This window comes from Rosa chinensis, chromosome 6 (genome assembly GCF_002994745.2).
Source record: "Rosa chinensis cultivar Old Blush chromosome 6, RchiOBHm-V2, whole genome shotgun sequence".
NCBI classification, from domain to species: Eukaryota; Viridiplantae; Streptophyta; class Magnoliopsida; order Rosales; family Rosaceae; genus Rosa; species Rosa chinensis.
In genome coordinates, this window is record NC_037093.1 from 64,518,025 (window position 1) to 64,537,421 (window position 19,397).

Below are 19,397 nucleotides of genomic sequence, written 5' to 3' on the forward strand. Positions count from 1 at the left end.
CTCCAACCGGCAACCACTATAGTTTTGATGTGGATATAGCATTTACAAAAAGGAAAGAAAAAAAAATTGAAGAAGAAGAAGAAAAACAAAAGAAGGGTTATATTGTGGGCCTTGGGTACTTAAGCTCTCGACGCAGGAAAACGGGCTAAATTGGAGATTTTTGGCCCACGATTGTGTAAGATCTTTCGAATGGGCCGAAGAAACCCATATGTTTAATCTCTCTTTTCGGCTCCAAACCCCGAATCTGTGAATTTCAGGCGGCGAGGTCTCAAAACACCTTCGGAACCAATTTCCGGCGTCAACTCCAATACATAAGATACCCAAGGTCCGTGTTCCATCTCTTTCAAACTAGCCACTCTCTCTCTCTCTCTCTCTGTTTCTCATTCTTACCGTGTTTGACGGCGACTAGGTTTTTTCGTCTAAGTTAGGGTTATTGATACAGTGGAAATTGATTCTGAACTCGAAAAGGCTTTACCTTTATTTGTTTTCGGATGTTGAGTTCTGGGCTGGGTGTTCATCTTGTTTCGACTATGCTGAAATCGATGCCTGTTGGATATGCGTGTGCCCAACTCTTAAGAAATTGTCAGTAGTACTACTAGTGATTGAATTATACAAATGAAAAGAAAAGAAAAACCTACATTTATTTTGTTTTCAAAGTCAGGACATTACAAGGATCTGGAGCTAAGCTAAGTTGGTTACTGTGCCTGCCTGTTGAGCTAAACTGAGTTCAAACTATTAAGTGCAAGTGTTTCTGCTTTGTCCATCATGAAGCTCTTTAGTTAGTGAATGATTCCGCTTCTCTTTTCTCAATTGGTTCTGTGTTGCTTCTGTACCGCATCCACCACACCTTATCTGCCACCAAGAATGGAAAAATGTGTTGCGTTTTAAACATGACAGACCCAATTCTATTTACTATCGTTTGCAGTGTTCTTTGTTAATCTTTTCAATGTTAATTGCATTGTGTTTTTGATGAAGACATTAGTTCAAATAAATCTAGGCTTTTATTATTATGACTCTTATTATTATCAGCATTATTTCTTTAGGATTCTTTTAAGCATTCTCTTAGCCTCCCTGTATATTGAGGCCTTTGTAGTCTTTTATTTTCAGATTTGAGTTATTTAAAATTGAAAGCTTTTGCTTCTCACCAGGTCTGTGTGATGCAACCTAACCTTAGGTGTGATGTCTAGAAACCGTACTGGTGTGATGCTTGTAGCTCCATCCCTTTCTTAATTTCCTTACTCTAAATCCCTTTTCTTTCTAACAATTGAGACTGCTGCAAATAAACCTAGTTCTAGAGTTCTGCTCTATTGGTTCTGCATCAGCTTTATACATCTTCTGTAAAAGACTTGTTTCATAAGGTTTTTAGTTGATTTTGCATTTTATGTTCCCCTTTGTACTGACCTTGCGGTGCTTAAGGTTGCCACTTCTTTTCTGCAGTTTGCTGAAAAAGTCATGTTGGAAAACAAAGTAAACTCGACTCATAGCAAGTCCACTGGTCTGCCTCGGAAGCGTTTCTACAGAGCAAGAGCACACAGTAACCCTCTGAGTGACTCCCACTTTCCAGTACCTGTCGCCCCCAGTCATGTGGATTATTCTCTTCATTACCCGCAGCTCTTTCCTTCATCTGATGAAGCTGGTAGTTGCAAAAAGATCCAGTTTGCAGATATTGGCTGTGGTTTTGGGGGGCTTCTGATAAGCCTTTCAACCCTTTTCCCTGACACTCTGATGATTGGAATGGAGCTTAGGGATAAGGTGACAGAGTATGTCAAGGAAAGGATTTTGGCTTTGAGGGTGACAAATCCAGGCCAATACCAGAATATCTCAGTGGTTCGGACTAATTCCATGAAGTACATCCCAAACTACTTTGAGAAAGCACAGCTTTCAAAGATGTTTTTCCTGTTCCCGGATCCTCACTTCAAAGAGAAAAATCACCGTCGTAGGGTGATCAGTCCATTCTTGCTGGATGAGTATGCTTATGCTTTAGAAGTTGGTGGCATTATATACACAATAACAGATGTCGAAGAACTTGGAGACTGGATGAAGGCTTGTTTAGAGAATCACCCTATGTTTGAAGCTCTCACAAGTGAAGAGGTCGAAGCAGATCCAGTTACGAAGCTCTTGAGTTCTGCAACTGAGGAAGGACAGAAGGTGGACAGAAACGGGGGACAGACTTTCCGAGCAATTTACAGACGCATTGCTCCATCCCTATGATTTTGGTTGTTATGTAACAATGGTGGAATGATTGATTACCTTGGAATTATTGTAGCCTTTTCTTTTATTTGCTCAGCTTGCGACTGTCAAAGTAGTCTCAACAAGGATTATGTGCTTTCTGAAATCCTTGATCTCCTTATTTTGTTCAAGTTATTCATGGTCTTGTTACACTAATATCATTCTCAAACATGATGGATGGATTTACTATTGATCATTATAGTTATAACTTCAACTTATTTGTTAGCAATATCATATGTAACTTTTAGTGATAATATAGGAGAATTAAGTAAAAAGAAAAGATTTTTCCAAAAGAAAAAGAAGAGAGATCTTATCAGAACCGAGCCAAAACCGGGTTTATCCAGAACCGAACCGGAATGAGCTTATATAACCTCTACAACATGACTTGAGGCAGAAGAAGAGTTTTGACGGTTAGAGATATGGCCACAAACAGCAGAGAAGCCCGAAGGAGGAGGATCCTGGAGAGAGGGTCCGACCGCCTAGCTCTAATCACGGGTCGGATCCAAACACTACCATCTTCCTCTTCATCACCCGACCCACAAACCCAGTTTGAAGATACAACAACAAACCCATCTTCTCCGCCGCCAACTTCCGATGTTCAGGACCAAATCGCCGGTACCCTCTTAACCTGTTTGGCTCTTCATCTTCAAAGTTTTAATCTTTCTGTTATTCTTGTTAATGGTGTAGTTGGTTTGTGCAGAGTTGCCTTCTGAGATTGAAGAAAACGAGTCTGATTCAACATTGCCAAGAAGCCAATCTGATACAAACACTGAAGCCTTGAGGGCCATTGATACCCAAGTCCAGCAACTCCTCTCCTCATTAACAGCTCAAAATGCACCACCACCACCGTCTCAAAATCAAAGGCGGCCGCTTTTTACTGCCAGTGGAGTGAGTAGTGCCATTGCAGAAACAGAAAGAACCCGCCTTTTGTTTTCGGTAGCAGTAGCAATGTTGGTGGTTTTAGTTCATCTGGGTTTTCCTTTGATGGGGACTAGTAACATAGTGAAGACCCTGTTGGGTTTTCGGCCGTTGTACTTGGTTTTGCTGACCAATGTGACATTTGTGCTGGCAAGGATTCTTGGTAAGCAGAGAGCCTCTGAAAGGCCTGGAGAGATTAGAACTTCGGCAGAAGGAATTGAGTGGGTTGCGCAGTTAGGGAGGGCTGTAGAGATAGGCTTGGTAGCGCAGAAGGTACTTGATGCTCTGTTTATGGATTGTGCTGTGTATGCAATAATAGTTGTATGTGGTCTCTCTTCTGCGTAGCAATTTCTCTAGGAAACTGTATGTTTTTCTTTCTTGTTTCCGCTCATATCAGTGAATCTTGTTGAAATTGGAAGCGAATTTCAAATCTTTTTATTGTTGATGAGATCATTGCTCCCCTGGTTTGTATTGGTTTGTTGTGTATACTTGCTGACTACCGCAAATCCCCTGTTCTTGTTACCCACGAAAGAAAACCGACAGCATATTGGCCAAGATATAACATTTCGGCTAGATTATACCTTGATTTTAGCACAAAATTCAGCAGCAATCCTCTGACACAGCTTCAATGTTATCATCTGGTATGCTTTGGTGTGAAACCAGCAGCTCTAGCATGGAAAATATGTCCTTTGCAAATGGTTTTGTATCATCCCCTGATACGAATTCTAAAACTGCATTGTTAACCTCGATCAAACTGCAACCTGGGGTTTTCTTCATGCTTTTGCTTCTTATGAGTTTCCTCATCCTCGACACATCCTCCCACCTCCCCAGGTCTGCATATATATTGGAAAGTAGTACATAGTTTCCTGCATCATCTGGTTCAAGCTCTTGAAGTTGCTCCATTGCAACTAGAGCAATCTCAAGATTGCAATACGTCCTGCAAGAGCTTAACAAGGAGCCCCAAATCTTTGAGTCTGGCTTCATTGGCATCTGCTTTATTTTGTCGAGAGCCTGATCAAGGTGCCCGGCACGTCCCAGAAGATCAACTAAACAACCATAATGCTCAATTCCTGGCTCTATTTTATACTCATCTCTCATAGAGTCAAAATACTCGAGTCCCTCCTTCCATAAACCAGCATGGCTGCAGGCTGATAAAAGACCAAGAAATGTAATCCCATTGGGTTCAATTTTCGCTCTCTGCATCTCTTGAAAGAGCTCAACTGCTTCGCGAGCTTTACCATTATTCGCCAGTCCGGCAATCACGGTACTCCAAGAAATCACATCCCTCTCCAACATCTGATCAAACAACTGCCAAGCTTGATCAATGCAACCGCATTTGACATACATTTCAATCAGGGCATTGCACACAGAGACCGACTGTAGCAGCCGCTTTTTATCCGAGTACCTGTGAATCCATTTCCCAACCTCAAGAGCTCCAAGCTGTGAGCATGCTGGCAAAACAGCAACAACACTGATCTCATCAGGCTCAATACCCAGCATTTGCATTCGTCGAAAAATCTCCAAAGCATCCCCATAACACCCGATTCGAGTGTACCCTGAAACCATTGCTGTCCAAGACACAATAGTCTTGTCAGGAATTTCCTCAAACACTGCTCCTGCCTTTCTCATCTGCCCCAACCTAACATACCCTGTAAGAAGACTATTCCAAGTAATCACATCTCTCTCAGTCATTTCCTCAAACACCTTATGTGCATCCCTCAAATGATCACACTTGGTATAAAAATCCACCAGTGCATTCTCAATCAGCAGATGCGACTCTGGCCCAATTTTACATACTTGACCATGAACTTGCCTCCCAAAATCTTCACTATATAGCGCTGCACAACATTTTATAACAAACGGGAATGTGAATTTGTCTGGAAAAATAGGGTTTCCAGATTCTGGGTTTCTCAGCATCTGCTTATACAAAGTTATCGCCAAACCATAGATATGATTATGCGTATAAGCTCGGATCATCGCATTGAACAGAAACACATTTGGCTCCACAACTTGTTTGAATAGCAAGCTAGCATAGTCTACATTCCCACTGTAGTCGCACACATCCACCATTTTTGTCACCAAGAAATTGCTCTGGGATAAGGAGTGCTTCACCATTTGAGCGTGAATTTTCTTCAACCCTGGCCCGGTTTTACAATTTAGCAACTTGGGCACGAAGGAGTTCTCCAATTCTCTGATAGTCAAGGCGGTGGTTGTGGCTGCCATTAGGGTTTAGGGTCTTGCAAAATGAATGAGAGGCAGAGATTGGCGAATCTCCTGCGGAACTGTTCTAAGAATTTGCTACTTCGTGAGGGATTGCAAGCTCATGGGTCAGTGATGAGAATGGGACTTGGGTTTGATTTGATGCTGAACAATGATCTTATAGATATGTATGGTAAGTGTGGTAGAATGGGGAGTGCACGTGAGGTGTTTGATAGAATGCCTGAGAGAAATGTGGTTTCCTGGACTGCTTTAATGTGTGGCTACTTAAACAGTGGCAATGCCAAAGGGTCATTATCTCTGTTCAGTGAAATGGGATTTTCGGGAGTTAAGCCGAATGAGTACACTTTCTCGACTAATCTCAAGGCGTCCGGGATCTTGGGGATTGCTGATAATGGAATGCAGATACACAGTATGTGCGTTAAGTCTGGTTATGAATGGGCTGCAGTGGTGAGCAATGCTATCCTTGACATGTATGTGAAATGTGGAAGAGTTAGTGAAGCGTCCAGGATGTTCAGTGTTATGCCGGCTAAGAATGTTATTACTTGGAACGCAATGATAGCTGGATGCACGGTTGAAGGAAATGGGGAGAAAGCGTTGGTATTGTTTAGGAAAATGCAAGAGCTGGGAGAAGTTCCGGATGAGTATACGATTACAAGCACACTCAAGGCTTGTAGTGGCCTTGGAGCAATTCGGCAAGGAAGCCAAATACATTCCTCCTTGATCACAAGGGGGTTTCTGTGTTCAGTTCGGACGATCATTGCAGGTGCTCTCGTTGATATGTATGTGAAGTGCAGGCACTTAACTGAAGCTCAGAGAGTGTTTGATCAAGTTGAACAGAAGAATCTAATATCTTGGAGTGCCCTGATTCTTGGTTATGCCCAAGAATGCAATTTAACACAGGCCCTGGAGTTATTTAGGCAGCTCAGAGCTAGTGTATGTCATCAAGTAGATGGGTTTGTTCTGTCGAGCCTTATGGGTGTGTTTGCTGATTTTGCTCTAGTAGAACAAGGTAGGCAAATGCATGCTTTCACCACTAAAATCCCATCTGGTTTAGACATATCGGTGTTTAACTCGATTCTGGATATGTATCTCAAGTGTGGTTTGACAGATGAAGCAGAAAGACTTTTTGATGAAACTCAGTTGAGAAATGTAATTTCTTGGACAATTATGATCACCGGGTTTGGAAAGCATGGTCTAGGGAAGAAAGCTGTGCATCTTTTCAACCAAATGCAATCGGCGGAAATAGAACCTGATGGAGTGACTTACTTGGCAGTGCTCTCTGCCTGCAGCCATTCTGGACTAATTCAAGAATGCCAAGAATACTTCTCAAGATTGTGTCATGACAAACGGATTAAGCAAACTGTAGAGCATTATGCTTGCATGGTTGATCTCCTTGGTCGAGCTGGAAGATTAAAAGAAGCTAAGAATCTGATCGACAGCATGCTGCTAAAACCAAATATTGGAATATGGCAGACATTGCTTAGTGCTTGTAGAGTACATGGAGAGGTGGAGATAGGGAGAGAAGTGGGGGAGATGCTTCTGAGATTGGATGGCGATAACCCGGTCAACTATGTGATGCTGTCAAACATCTACGCAGAGGCCGGCTACTGGAAGGAGTGTGAGAGAATAAGAAAACTGTTTAAGAGGAAGGGGTTAAAGAAAGATGCAGGGCGGAGTTGGGTAGAGATTGACAAGGAGGTCTTCTTCTTCTACAATGGAGATAAGAGTCACCCACTTACAGAAAAGATTCATCAAGTATTGAAGGAAATGGAGAACAGAATAAAATCTGAGATCGGCTATGTTCATGGGGTGAGATTTGCACTGCATGACGTAGAGGAGGAGTCAAAAGAAGAGAGCTTGAGAGTTCATAGTGAAAAACTGGCAATCGGGTTGGCATTGGTATGTGGTGAGCTTGAGAAAGGGAATAGAACAATTCGGATCTTCAAGAACTTGAGGGTATGTGGTGATTGCCATGCCTTCATTAAAGGCTTGTCAAAGGTTTTGAAGGTGGTAATTCTTGTGAGAGATGCTAATAGGTTTCACAAGTTTGAGGACGGCGTGTGTTCTTGTGGAGATTATTGGTGATATCTAGCAATTTGTTGTGATACTGTCTTCACTTTTCATCTACTTTTCTGAACTTTTTTTCCTTCATTCTAATCGTGAAAATGAACACAAGAACAATACAATCTACCCTAACCATTGATTTAAAAATCTTCATAATGTTGAAGGAATATCGATTTAGTGTGCCTTATCAAACTAGGAGTAGCAATAGGAGAGAAGGTTCTAGATTTCCCAATCCTACACGGATTGGTATTCCTTGTAACATTAGAACTAGCACTTTGTAATCCCTATATATAGGGCTCCTATTCTCAATAATAAGAACACATCTCTCTCATCAATCTCTCTCAAATACATTATACTTAAACACGTTATCAGCACGACTCTAACCACAAAACAGAAAAACCAAAACTCATTCACAAAGCAGCCCCTAGCCCGAGCTAGCTGAGCCTTCGCTGCAGCCCGAGCACCCGTGTGCTTGCAACCTTGCACAGCAGCCCCTGCTGCCCCCTCCCTGCAGCCCTGCGTTCCAGCCTGCTGCCACCGAAGCATCCCTGCTGCGCAAACAAGCCAACGCACACCCACTGCATCTTTTTCCCGTTCCTGTGCACATCCGTCTTCTTGCAAGCCTCGAAACGTCTAGTTCGGAAGCTCAGATCGAAAAACTTTCTTCATCAAAGTTGTTCGTATCTGTCTCTTCCATCTAACCTCCGAATTTCAGCCTTATCGGAGTCATATTGAGATCTGTACACCAATCGAGGTACAACCTGTTCAGAACAGAATCTGCCGTATATCTGCTGCCCCTGCAGCACACCCACCTCAGCAGCTCTTCTTTCTCCTGCTGCAACCTACTGCTACTGCAACATCACTGCAGCCCCTGCTGCCCCACGCATTCAACACCACATCACGCCTGCATCAACACGCGCGTGATCCAAAACCCGAAATCAACAAGTAAGTATTTAAGCAAGTAAGTATTTTAAGAATAAAGTTCATGCCTTCAGCATTTTAAATACTTCTTCTTTTCTCGGGGACTTGAAAACCTCCCTTCTTCTACATCCCACCTTTCTTATAACGTGGGTTCGATTCTTGAAAAGCGGAATCGTGGGGATTCACGCAATTTAACGAACTAAGAGCGTTCGTAAGACTTCGGACTAAGAGCGTCCGTAAGCATCGATTAACGACCATATAAACATCATTGTTTCGGTCTAATCCAATTATTCTTGGAAATCGATTTCTTGGTAGCATAGCTCGGAAATCTTATTTAGTTTTCGTGGAAGCATTGACTCCGAAACTAACTTGTTTTTGTTTCATCTTTCAGGATGTCAAACACAAACAAACTCGATTTTGTTCCATTGGATTATGCAGGCAAAAGGTACTTAATTTGGGTCACTGATGTCGAGATCCACCTCATTGCCCGTGATTTATTGCATACAATCCAAGAGCTTTGTCCTATAGAAACAGCTCCAGACCCTCAAACTGAGAAAGATAATTCCAAGGCACTTGCCTTCATGAAACGTCACATGGATAGTGACCTACAGTTTGAGTTCATAAATGAGGATAGCGCCATAAAGCTTTGGCATGCGCTTCGTGAACGATATGGCAATGTTCGTGACTCCATACTTCCGAATACAGAAGCAGAATGGAAACATCTTCGCTTTTCTGAATTTGACACTGTCATGCAATTTTATGCGCAAGCTCTCAGCATCAGAGCAATGATGCGTCTCTGTGGAAAAACAATCACAGAAGACCAATTGATTGAGAAAACCCTCAATACCTTCCCCGTCTATGCTATGAGGTCCTCTGACTTATTCCGGACTCATGTAAATGCAAGGCGGATCACAAGTTTTCAACAGCTTATTGAAGCTATGGTCATTACTGAAAGACATGGCAATGAACTTGTGAAAAGAAGATTTGATAGGCTTCAAGATAGCTATCAAGAGCATCGTCCTATGGCTAGAGAAAGTCGCCATCGACGTCATGATCCATACGATCGAAATGCTCAAGAAGGTAATCGCTCAAGGCGACAATCCCACGACCGTAGGAGGCGTGATTTTGAGGGAAATAGGGTTGGAAACCATGGAGCCAACGTTGGCCATGGGCACCACTTTCCAACGCCACCAGTCCTAGGGACTATGCATATTGCGCCAATGCGCCTCAATCAAGGGAGAATCCTATTTATGGTGTCTATTTCTGATATGGAACGTCTGATCAATGGACCTGAATTTGCAATGTACCTACGAAGGTAGTCGCATCATGGTGATCAAGACTTCGAGTTCACAAAGACTTTAAATCTGGCGATGAAGACAAAATACCGCAGATTTTTATTTATAGTCTTTTATTTTTCCAAGAATTATGTCATGGCAATTATGCCTTATATCAATAAAATGACTTATTGTATTAACTCTTTCCCTCTAGGCGTACTCAAGAGTACTTGTGATGTCTAGGCAAGGTTTGATCTGAGAGAACGGTTTTAAAAGTGAGCAACGCTCCACCAAAATCTCGCCTTACCTTACCTGGTCACAACTAAATTGAAATTGCCGAACGGATAGAGTGACTACGATTTGTCTACGATTTGATTTTTATATTGGATTAGATTATGGTCACGAAACTTTGGTGTCATCATTGGATATTATTAATAAAGTATCGATTTATTTTATCTCATGTCGTAGACATGTTTTTCGAACTTTATTATTTTAAAGATATAAGAGCCAATGGTTTTCATGCGGAAACGCATTGTGAGAATGGACAAGAGTTCCTTTGCATCACCTCTAATGACTACGGAAATAAACGAGTATTAGAGAAACTTATGTGTCGCTCTAGTGGGTTGTATGCAACCACTATTCGAGTCATTGAATCCAACCATGTCATGAGAGATGATTTATGGGATTCCGACACGTATAGGCTTTGGCACGACCGTTTGGGACACCCAGGTCGTGACATGATGATCCGTATATTAAAGACTTCACACGGACATCCCTTTTTCAGAACGAAAGGAAGTAAAACTCGAAATTTGGATCAAGGAGGAGCACCTGCGCCTCACGGCGCCTTTCCCCCTCAAGTCCGGCCATCCCCGGTCGGCGCCGCCATCCCCCTGCGGCCCAAGGGTGGCTTTGACGCCACCCCTGCTCCCTTGACTCCCATTTTTACTTCTAAGGTCCATTGTGATTTCATGGCTCAACCAAAATCCTCATTGGTTGTTTCCAAAGCCCATCATTCGTTCTGCAAAGCCTGCTCTTTAGCAAAGTTAGGATCGAGACCATCCTATGCAAAGGACACCAAAGAAAATATACCATTCTTGCAAAGAATCCAAGGTGATATTTGTGGACCTATTCAACCACCATGCGGACCATTTAGATATTTTATGGTGTTGGTTGATGCATCGACACGCTAGTCACATGTCATGCTATTGTTCACAAGGAACGCTGCATTTGCTAAACTCCTAGCACAAATAATTAAGTTACGGGCTCACCACCCTGATCATCCCATTAAGTCTATAAGATTAGACAATGCTGGGGAGTTTACATCAAAGACTTTTGATGATTATTGCATGTCCATTGGGATTGATGTTGAACATCCTGTTCCTCATGTTCATACCCAAAATGGTCTCGCAGAAGCCACCATTAAACGACTACAAATGGTTGCTCGAGCATTGGTGATGCGCACCAATCTCCCTATTTCTGCTTGGGGCTATGCAATATTGCATGCAGCTGTGCTTATTCGTCTGAGGCCCACTGCCACTCAACCCTTCTCTGCGTCCCAGATGGTTACTGGGTATGAGCCTGATGTCTCACACTTACGCATATTTGGGTGTGCAGTCTATGTGCCTATTGCGCCGCCACAGCGCACCAAAATGGGTCCTCAAAGACGATTAGGCCTTTATGTTGGATATGATTCTCCAACGATTATCCGCTACATAGAACCCTTGACAGGCGATCTCTTTACCGCTAGATTTGCGGATTGTCACTTCGATGAGACAGTCTTCCCGTCGTTAGGGGGAGATAAGAACATCAATGTTCAACAGGAACGACAGGAATTGTCGTGGTCTGTCCCCACTCTGTCTCATCTTGATCCCCGAACCGCACAGTCAGAAATTGAAGTGCGGAGAATTCTTGATCTTCAGAACGTAGCAGATTCGATGCCTGATGCGTTTTCTGATATCGCTAAAGTGACGAGATCACACATACCTGCTGCAAACGTGCCTGCAAGGATTGATGTCCCTAAAAGTAGAGGACATGACGCCAACTCAAGAATGCATGAGCATGGCGCCAACGTCCCATCTCTCAATGATGGTGACGTTGTGGCTAGGCCCACGGCTCCCGCCAAGAAGCGCGGGAGGCCCATAGGTTCGATGGATTCTCGCCCAAGAAAGAAAGCGAGTTCGGCACAAAATAATCCATTAATCATCGATGTAAATAATCCATCTCATGAGAATATTCCGGATTATGGTTATGTCCAAGAGACATCATTGGGGGACGCTCCAATGTCAGAACCAACTCCAGAGAATAGAGAGATCTCCATAAATTACACTAGTGTACATGAGATGATGGATAGAAATTCTATGGCGATTGATGATGCATTTGCATATCATATTGCAAAAGGAATTATAGAATATGATGATATCGAACCTCGCTCTGTTGAAGAATGTCAACAAAGAGCGGATTGGCCTAAATGGAAAGATGCAATCCAGGTTGAATTGGATTCACTAACAAAGAGACAGGTATTTGGGCCTGTAACGCAGACACCCCCAAGTGTAAAGCCTGTTGGCCATAAATGGGTCTTTGTTAGAAAGCGTAATGAGAAAAACGAGGTTGTTAGATACAAAGCCCGCCTTGTGGCGCAAGGTTTCTCACAACGCCCTGGAATTGACTACGAGGAGACATATTCTCCCGTAATGGACGTTATAACGTTCCGCTACCTCGTCAGTTTGGTAGTTTCCGAAAAACTTGACATGCAGCTTATGGATGTGGTTACAGCATATCTCTATGGGGATCTAGATTCAGAGATATATATGAAGGTTCCAGATGGACTTCAATTACCCAAATCAAGTGGCTCTAAACCACGGAGCGCGTTTTCAATAAGATTAAAACGCTCACTATATGGATTAAAACAATCTGGACGGATGTGGTATAACCGTCTAAGTGACTACTTGATTGGGAAGGGATATATTAACAATGAAATATGCCCATGCGTGTTCATTAAAAGAACAAGTTCCGGATTTGCAATCGTAGCAGTTTATGTCGATGACATGAAACTAATTGGAACTCTAGATGAGTTGAAGGAAACTGCTAAATACTTGAAATCCGAATTTGAGATGAAAGATCTTGGGAAAACACGGTTTTGTCTCGGTTTAGAACTCGAGTACCGTAGTGATGGAATCTTGATCCATCAGTCTGCATATACTCAGAAAATCCTAAGGCGCTTTAATGAAGATAAAGCAAAGCCTACGAGTACTCCCATGATCGGCCGTAGTCTTGAGCCCGGAAAAGATCCGTTTCGTCCAAGGGATGAGGACGAAGAACCATTAGAGGCCGAGGTGCCCTATTTGAGTGCAATAGGCGCATTATTGTACTTAGCTCAATGCACAAGACCGGATATCTCATTCGCAGTGAACTTGTTAGCTCGACATAGCTCTGCGCCAACACGCCGCCATTGGATTGGTATAAAGACAATCTTTCGATACCTAAGAGGTACGATTGATATGGGCATATTCTATCCCTACAGAAAGAAAAGGAATGACGGAAAATTGGGATTGGACCCCAAAAGGCGAAACGCCCCCGTCCATGGAATGGCCGCCGGCCATGTTGCCGCCGCCGGCGCCGCCACCGCTCATGGTGGCCGGCGTTCTCCTATCTCCCTCCATCAAAACGACAATGATGTCTTGATGGGTTTTGCTGATGCAGGGTACCTCTCTGACCCTCACAAAGGTCGCTCCCAAACTGGTTATGTCTTTACCATGGGAAGCACTGCGATATCTTGGAGGTCTACAAAACAGACCCTTGTTGCTACTTCCTCAAATCATGCAAAGATTATTGCTCTACATGAAGCTGTACGTGAATGTGTATGACTAAGGTCTGTAATTCGACACATTTAAGGAAGTTGTGGTTTGAAGTCTACCACAGATGAACCTACATGCATTTATGAGGATAATGCAGCTTGTATTGAACAAATGAAATTAGGTTTCACCAAGGGCAACAACACCAAGCATATATCGCCTAAGTTCTTTTATAATCAGCAACAACAATCACTTCTAAAGATTGAAGTGAATCAAATCCGATCAGAGGATAATGTAGCGGACTTATTCACTAAGTCGTTACCTAAATCCACCTTCGAGAAACATGTGAAGAGCATCGGATTGAGAAAGTTATCCGAACTCCCACGATTATAGCAATCAGGGGGAGATATCGACATCAGGGGGAGTTATGATGTCTACATGTTCGATCTCGAAGAGTGAAGGACGTGTTGTGCTCTTTTTGTCCTTCGACCAGGGTTATTTTTATCCCACAGGGTTTTTTGTTACCTGGCAAGGTTTTTAACGAGGCAACGGATGAAGCGTCACCACCAAGTTTGAAGCGGCACAAGGGGGAGTGTTGAAGGAATATCGATTTAGTGTGCCTTATCAAACTAGGAGTAGCAATAGGAGAGAAGGTTCTAGATTTCCCAATCCTACACGGATTGGTATTCCTTGTAACATTAGAACTAGCACTTTGTAATCCCTATATATAGGGCTCCTATTCTCAATAATAAGAACACATCTCTCTCATCAATCTCTCTCAAATACATTATACTTAAACACATAAGATATCATTTTAATATCCTCATAAAATGAACACAAGAACATTACAACATTATCTAACCCATTCGTTGTATCATTCAACTTACGAAGAAACCACATTTTCGGTTTCCCTCAACTATTTATTCAAAAAAGAACAGAAAAAAAAAGCATCACAAATAGAGCAAGTGAAAAGATTTGGTGGCGAATATTTCATTTCATTCACTATAATGCGGAGGGCAAAATCTCAACATTTAGATCTCTGTACATGTACAAGTGAAGCACAACTTGCTCGTTGTCCGAACTCTCTCTGGTCTGTTTACCAGAATATTAGCATGGTGAACCAAACTCAGATCATGCTGCAACTCTCTAATTAAATTTGATTATGTGGTTCCTCAGGTTGTTATCTTGAAAAAGGGATGAGCAAGGGCCTGTCGAGCCGTGAGACGCTCAGATGGATCATATTTCAACAGCCCGTACAACAAATCAGTGAGGAACGAACTGGATTTGGAGGACCCTACACGTCGTGATACCATATCCTGAATACAAACAGCAACATCAGTAATGCGTCACATATCAAACAAGAAATCAGGGTATTTTACAAGCTACAATAGTAGCAAATAGTTTCTGAAACCAACAAGACAAAGTGTACCTTCAAACTATCAAGCTTCTTAACGGCTCTTATACTCTCCCGTGACACTGCTCCTAAAGGCCAATTCAGCCTTGCACCCCTCCTAAAATACTTTTCAGCACCATGACTGTACAGGATAAAAAGTTCACAACATAAAACAGTGAGATATATGTATTACTATTTTGACTCTCTTATTCTTTTTTCTTTTTTTTTTGGCCAAGTATCAAGGTTGCTCTAAACTATTCAGGGGAAAAGTAATAACAATTTCACTATATACCTAGCCCGCTGAGTCATATGCTGGGGCAGAGGTCCCAATACCCTCTCCATCATTGCTAAATGCTCCAAGTTCTCATGCGTTTGAAATAATGCTTCACCCTGACAAGATTTCACATGTTAAAACATAGTCCCAACCGGATGATCCATAACCCAAGCATTTGTACAGAAATATCAAACTAACCGCACAAAGTTCAACAAGGATGCAACCTACGCTCCACAGATCACATGGATAAGTCCATCCTAGACCTGCAAGATACGCATACAGCAAGATGAGGGGTCAACCAGAATATGTACAAGGCTAAATAATGTCCTAATGAAATTCCCAATCCATCTCAGTCTCTTAGAAAACACCACAGAGCATGTTTAACAGAAACCCATAAGCTCACAAACCAAACAACAAGTAAAAGATGAATGTGATAAAAATGTTGCCTAACTCGCATAGAACCGCATAAGATCAGGTCAAAAGAAAAGGCAACTACACACCACATGCCAACATGCAATAATGGTTACAATCAAGGCCAACATGTACTTTTTTTCTAATGACCATATTGGGTAACCCAATATCCAATATGAAGACTACAAGATCACATTTATTTGTTCTTTAACCTTCTACAAATCTGAACACTTCATTCAAAATCAATACTTTCATCCCCAGAAGTACATGCTTCTCTAAAACACCACTTAGTACTTTTCACCAATGACAAAATTGCTTGGTTTTGTTGTAGTCGGAACACCTACAAATAAAAGAAAATACAAGATAGAACACCTTTCTACTTGCCAACACCATAATCAGTTACCTAGAATAATCTCAGGGGCTCTGTAATGCCTTGTGGAAACAATGGAGCTATGAATCTGATTATCAAACACAGTACTACCAAAATCAATCAGCTTAATGGCACTAGACTTGGGCAAGCACCTGTATTGCATTTCATCTGAAGAAAACCTCTGTACCATTTTCAAGAAGTTTTTATTACATGAGTCTGAACCCAAATATGGAAAATACATGAATTGTGAATTGTAAATGCCAAAATACCTTAAAACCAGGAAGCTTTACATATTCAGAAGACACAAGAAGAATATTTTCTGGCTTCAGATCAGTGTGGATTAAGCGTAAATCATGCATATCTGCCGAATATGACAAAGCAGAAAAAACCAGTTAAACAACATGACTCAATTAAAACACCCTGTTACACCCCCTGGACAAAAAAAACAGGCCAAGAGAAAGATTTGGGTGACTGGTTAGGAAAAGAGGAAAAATAGGAGAATGAAACCAAGAGCTATCCACACACATGCTACAGATTCCAAAAGCTGTCGTCCAAATTCCCGAACAAGATCCACAGGGAATGGGCAGTATTTATTTCTCTTTAGAAAATCAAATAAGCTTGGTCCAAGCTTCTCAAACACCTGATAAAACCATTAAATGCATTGAAAGCAAGGTCTCTGTTTAGTTCCCAGTTCTATGAACACAGTCACTGGACATACTAATATCGCATTGTAACTCAATTTGAAAGCTCGACTGATATTAAATGCATTTCAACACCAAGAGCAGTAAACTATCTTTTACATAAAGCCACACTATCAGCAGAACAGTCGATCACACTGTAACCAAAATAATGCAACGGAGTAAGAGAGTTGCAGGAAGGAACTTAATTTGGATACTTACTATGCATATGTGATTGCGGTAATCAAACCAATCGCGAATCTGCACACAGCTGCAGCAACGTATTCAGGGAGTTAGATCACATCGCAATGATGAACTTAGCAATTCTTATGAGCAGAAACCGAACCCAGAAGACGAGTACCATGAGTTGCCAGTATCGTTGTTGGCAATCTGATTAAGCACATCCACCTCAATCATTGCTGCATCCCGGTACTTTCGTATGCTCCGAACAACCTTGATGGCCACATATTCACGTGTTTGACGATCCCAACATTCCAAAACTCGACCAAATGTGCCTACAGCACTAGCAATATGCTGAATGACACAAGCAGAGAATGAATGAAATTATAAAATCTTGTAGACATCAGGACACTTGACAGCTAACCTTCACCCATCTTGTTAAGAATTTTATCTGCCAAACAATTAACATAAAATCAAAATCTCTACCAGAACAACATGATAATATCCGTAATTCAATCCAAAGATTCAAACTTTCAACAGTTAAACAGATGCAGGAAAATCAAACTTACATCTTGGAGTGAGATTCTCGCCGAGATTATAAACATAATGACCTTCACGATCGTCGTCTCGTTTCGGAGGCGATCCATTTCTTCCATTCGCTTGATTACCAGCCAACAATGGCCGTTGCGCCTACAAAACAAGATGCACCGATTCCTAAATCAATTCTCGGTTCCTTTTTGTCTCCCTGCAAACCCTAACCCTAATAATTTGGGGATCCCAAAACCAACCTCTGGTTCGTACTCCGAGGGGCCGACGTCCCAGGCGGACCGAGGCCTTTTCCTGATTCGCTTTAGCATCCTAGAGTCTATTCCCACCGCTGTCATTTAAACCGGTCGAGATCGATCCCCGTCTGCAACCAAAATTCTGAGATAAAAAAAATTTGGGGGAAATTGATTAGGGTTTTCTGGGAGGATTTACCACAGAGGACCCTGATATAAAGAGAGAGAAAGAGATTAGGTGGTTTGCACCGTACGGACGGAAGAGAAGAATCCTAAGGGGGTGGGTTGTTATATTAACCGCGCCGGGTGGCGCGTTGGCGGTTGTAATGGGCCGAGGATGATTAGACGTGTTCGGCCCACACGTCTTGCTAAGGCATTCTGATTATTTGGTCTAAGCCCAACTTAGACTTTCTAACTTTGCTTTCAAACCGGGCCTAACCCATTAGGCGTTTTTAATGACCCGTGAGTCTCTGAAGTGTTGGAGCTCGGCCTGTTGAAGATTATCTAATGAACCAGACCACTCACTCAAGGGACGGTAAGAAGAAAGTGAAATCTGATAACTGAGATAAATTTAAGTTGTTGTAATAATTATAGAAAATTACACCGATTTGAAACTCTAATTAGGTATAAAGCCACCTAATTTTTCTTGTACAAATAAAGCCACTTATAGCTTCAAATTATTTCATATGTGACAATTTTACTCTCTACCAAACAAAAGCAACACCTTGGAGATCACAGATCACTCTCTCTCTCTCTCTCTCTCTCTCTCTCTGGTATGTCATTTTCTCATATACTCTAGTTAAGTGCATGCCGTTTTCTTGGTTAAGGACTCAAGGGAATGATATTGATAAAAAGGCAAGTACACTTTAAGACCAATATCAGGAACTAATCTTTGTTGCAGCAGTGATTTCATAGTCTTGTTCTAGTGAATAGATATGAAATAAAAAGTTAAATAGTTGTAAATTTAAATCAAAGCAACAGAGAATATCATGTCATACTGCATTGGTTTTTTCTGCAAGGCATTTCTGCCTAGCTGTATTGTGGAGTTATTGAGCATTTCTCCAACCTTTTGCACTCTTCTTTATGATTCAGTGATTTATGAACTTTCAGTACTGACACTATGGATATGGATTACAGACTAATTTGCAAACAGACCAAGAATTGTCACTTCAAATGCTTGGCATTAGTTGCTTACAACATTGCTAGGCTCTAACAGACCCTCTTGGGAAATCCTCAAAACATAAAGATACTTTTTCCAACGTGATCCTTTGTGTTAATTTTTGCAACCGTTTCGTGTCTTATTAGTCGCATAGCTAGAAGGTCATGATCCCGAGTTTTCTAGCCCTTCGCAGGGAACAACCAAGACTAACCATTCTGTTTTCTATACCAATTACCTCCAATTGTGGTGACTCATGTGACTGCCATTTGAGTAGCTGATGCTCAAACATATTTGTTAAAATCTCCTTTATCAACCAGTGGAATTTTGTATTCAACCGTTGGTAAATATGGACTACATGTGACTTCAATACAGTAACAGTTGTTTTTTTATGCCTATGTTAGTATCTTTTCAAGCTGATGTCAGTAGGTTTTCTGTTTTTGTTTTAATTGATTTCAAATCAGTAGCTTGCTGTAACTGTTACAATGGTTTTTCAACACAGTGATAGTAGCTTTCTATCTCTATGTTAGTATCTATTCAATCTAATGTCAGTAGCTTCTTTGTTTTCATTTTGAATGATTTTAAGTAGTTTTTTGTCAATAGCTTATCAAAATGAAAAAGCATGATCCTGAATGAAATTCAATTTTCTTATTATTGTGATTTCATATTTCAAGCATTTCTTATTTGAAATTTTTGTTACACTATCAACATGTATAATCAGCTGGTTTGTGTAATCAATA

At 41.6% G+C, this 19,397-nt stretch overlaps 5 protein-coding genes across 8 annotated transcripts; 3 read left to right on the forward strand and 2 right to left on the reverse strand.

Annotated features, from left to right (window-relative positions):
* Positions 1 to 173: 173 nt before the first annotated feature.
* LOC112169005 (tRNA (guanine-N(7)-)-methyltransferase) lies at positions 174 to 2,425 on the forward strand. 2 transcript variants are annotated; one of them, XM_024305943.2, is made up of 2 exons: positions 174 to 325; positions 1,438 to 2,415. In XM_024305943.2, exon 2 carries the CDS (start codon positions 1,453 to 1,455, stop codon positions 2,209 to 2,211), a length of 759 nt encoding a protein of 252 aa, XP_024161711.1. In that variant the 5' UTR covers positions 174 to 325; positions 1,438 to 1,452; the 3' UTR covers positions 2,212 to 2,415. The 2 variants fall into 2 exon arrangements, with proteins under 2 accessions (XP_024161711.1, XP_024161712.1); XM_024305944.2 differs by having other exon boundaries at positions 216 to 325; positions 1,417 to 2,425.
* Positions 2,426 to 2,591: 166 nt separating this feature from the next.
* LOC112169006 lies at positions 2,592 to 3,579 on the forward strand. The gene is made up of 2 exons (XM_024305945.2): positions 2,592 to 2,844; positions 2,930 to 3,579. Exons 1-2 carry the CDS (start codon positions 2,649 to 2,651, stop codon positions 3,490 to 3,492), a joined length of 759 nt encoding a protein of 252 aa, XP_024161713.1. The 5' UTR covers positions 2,592 to 2,648; the 3' UTR covers positions 3,493 to 3,579.
* A 10-nt stretch (positions 3,580 to 3,589) lies between these two features.
* On the reverse strand, positions 3,590 to 5,370 carry LOC112169002 (pentatricopeptide repeat-containing protein At2g20540). The gene has a single exon (XM_024305939.2). It carries the CDS (start codon positions 5,368 to 5,370, stop codon positions 3,748 to 3,750), a length of 1,623 nt encoding a protein of 540 aa, XP_024161707.1. The 3' UTR covers positions 3,590 to 3,747.
* On the forward strand, positions 5,365 to 14,348 carry LOC112169001 (putative pentatricopeptide repeat-containing protein At3g15130). The gene is made up of 2 exons (XM_024305938.2): positions 5,365 to 7,588; positions 14,224 to 14,348. The coding sequence occupies exon 1, from the start codon at positions 5,392 to 5,394 to the stop codon at positions 7,450 to 7,452; it is 2,061 nt and encodes a 686-aa protein (XP_024161706.1). The 5' UTR covers positions 5,365 to 5,391; the 3' UTR covers positions 7,453 to 7,588; positions 14,224 to 14,348.
* A 33-nt stretch (positions 14,349 to 14,381) lies between these two features.
* Positions 14,382 to 17,766, reverse strand: LOC112169004 (serine/threonine-protein kinase AFC3). 3 transcript variants are annotated; one of them, XM_040507921.1, is made up of 12 exons: positions 17,511 to 17,766; positions 17,292 to 17,412; positions 17,147 to 17,173; positions 16,904 to 17,057; positions 16,765 to 16,813; positions 16,391 to 16,505; positions 16,135 to 16,226; positions 15,899 to 16,046; positions 15,283 to 15,347; positions 15,103 to 15,200; positions 14,847 to 14,952; positions 14,382 to 14,733 (listed from the first exon to the last, which is right to left on the reverse strand). In XM_040507921.1, exons 1-12 carry the CDS (start codon positions 17,604 to 17,606, stop codon positions 14,590 to 14,592), a joined length of 1,215 nt encoding a protein of 404 aa, XP_040363855.1. In that variant the 5' UTR covers positions 17,607 to 17,766; the 3' UTR covers positions 14,382 to 14,589. The 3 variants fall into 3 exon arrangements, with proteins under 3 accessions (XP_040363855.1, XP_024161709.2, XP_024161710.1); XM_024305941.2 differs by lacking the exons at positions 17,292 to 17,412; positions 17,511 to 17,766 and having other exon boundaries at positions 16,904 to 17,076; XM_024305942.2 differs by lacking the exons at positions 16,391 to 16,505; positions 17,511 to 17,766 and having other exon boundaries at positions 16,904 to 17,173.
* Between the last annotated feature and the right edge of the window lie 1,631 nt (positions 17,767 to 19,397).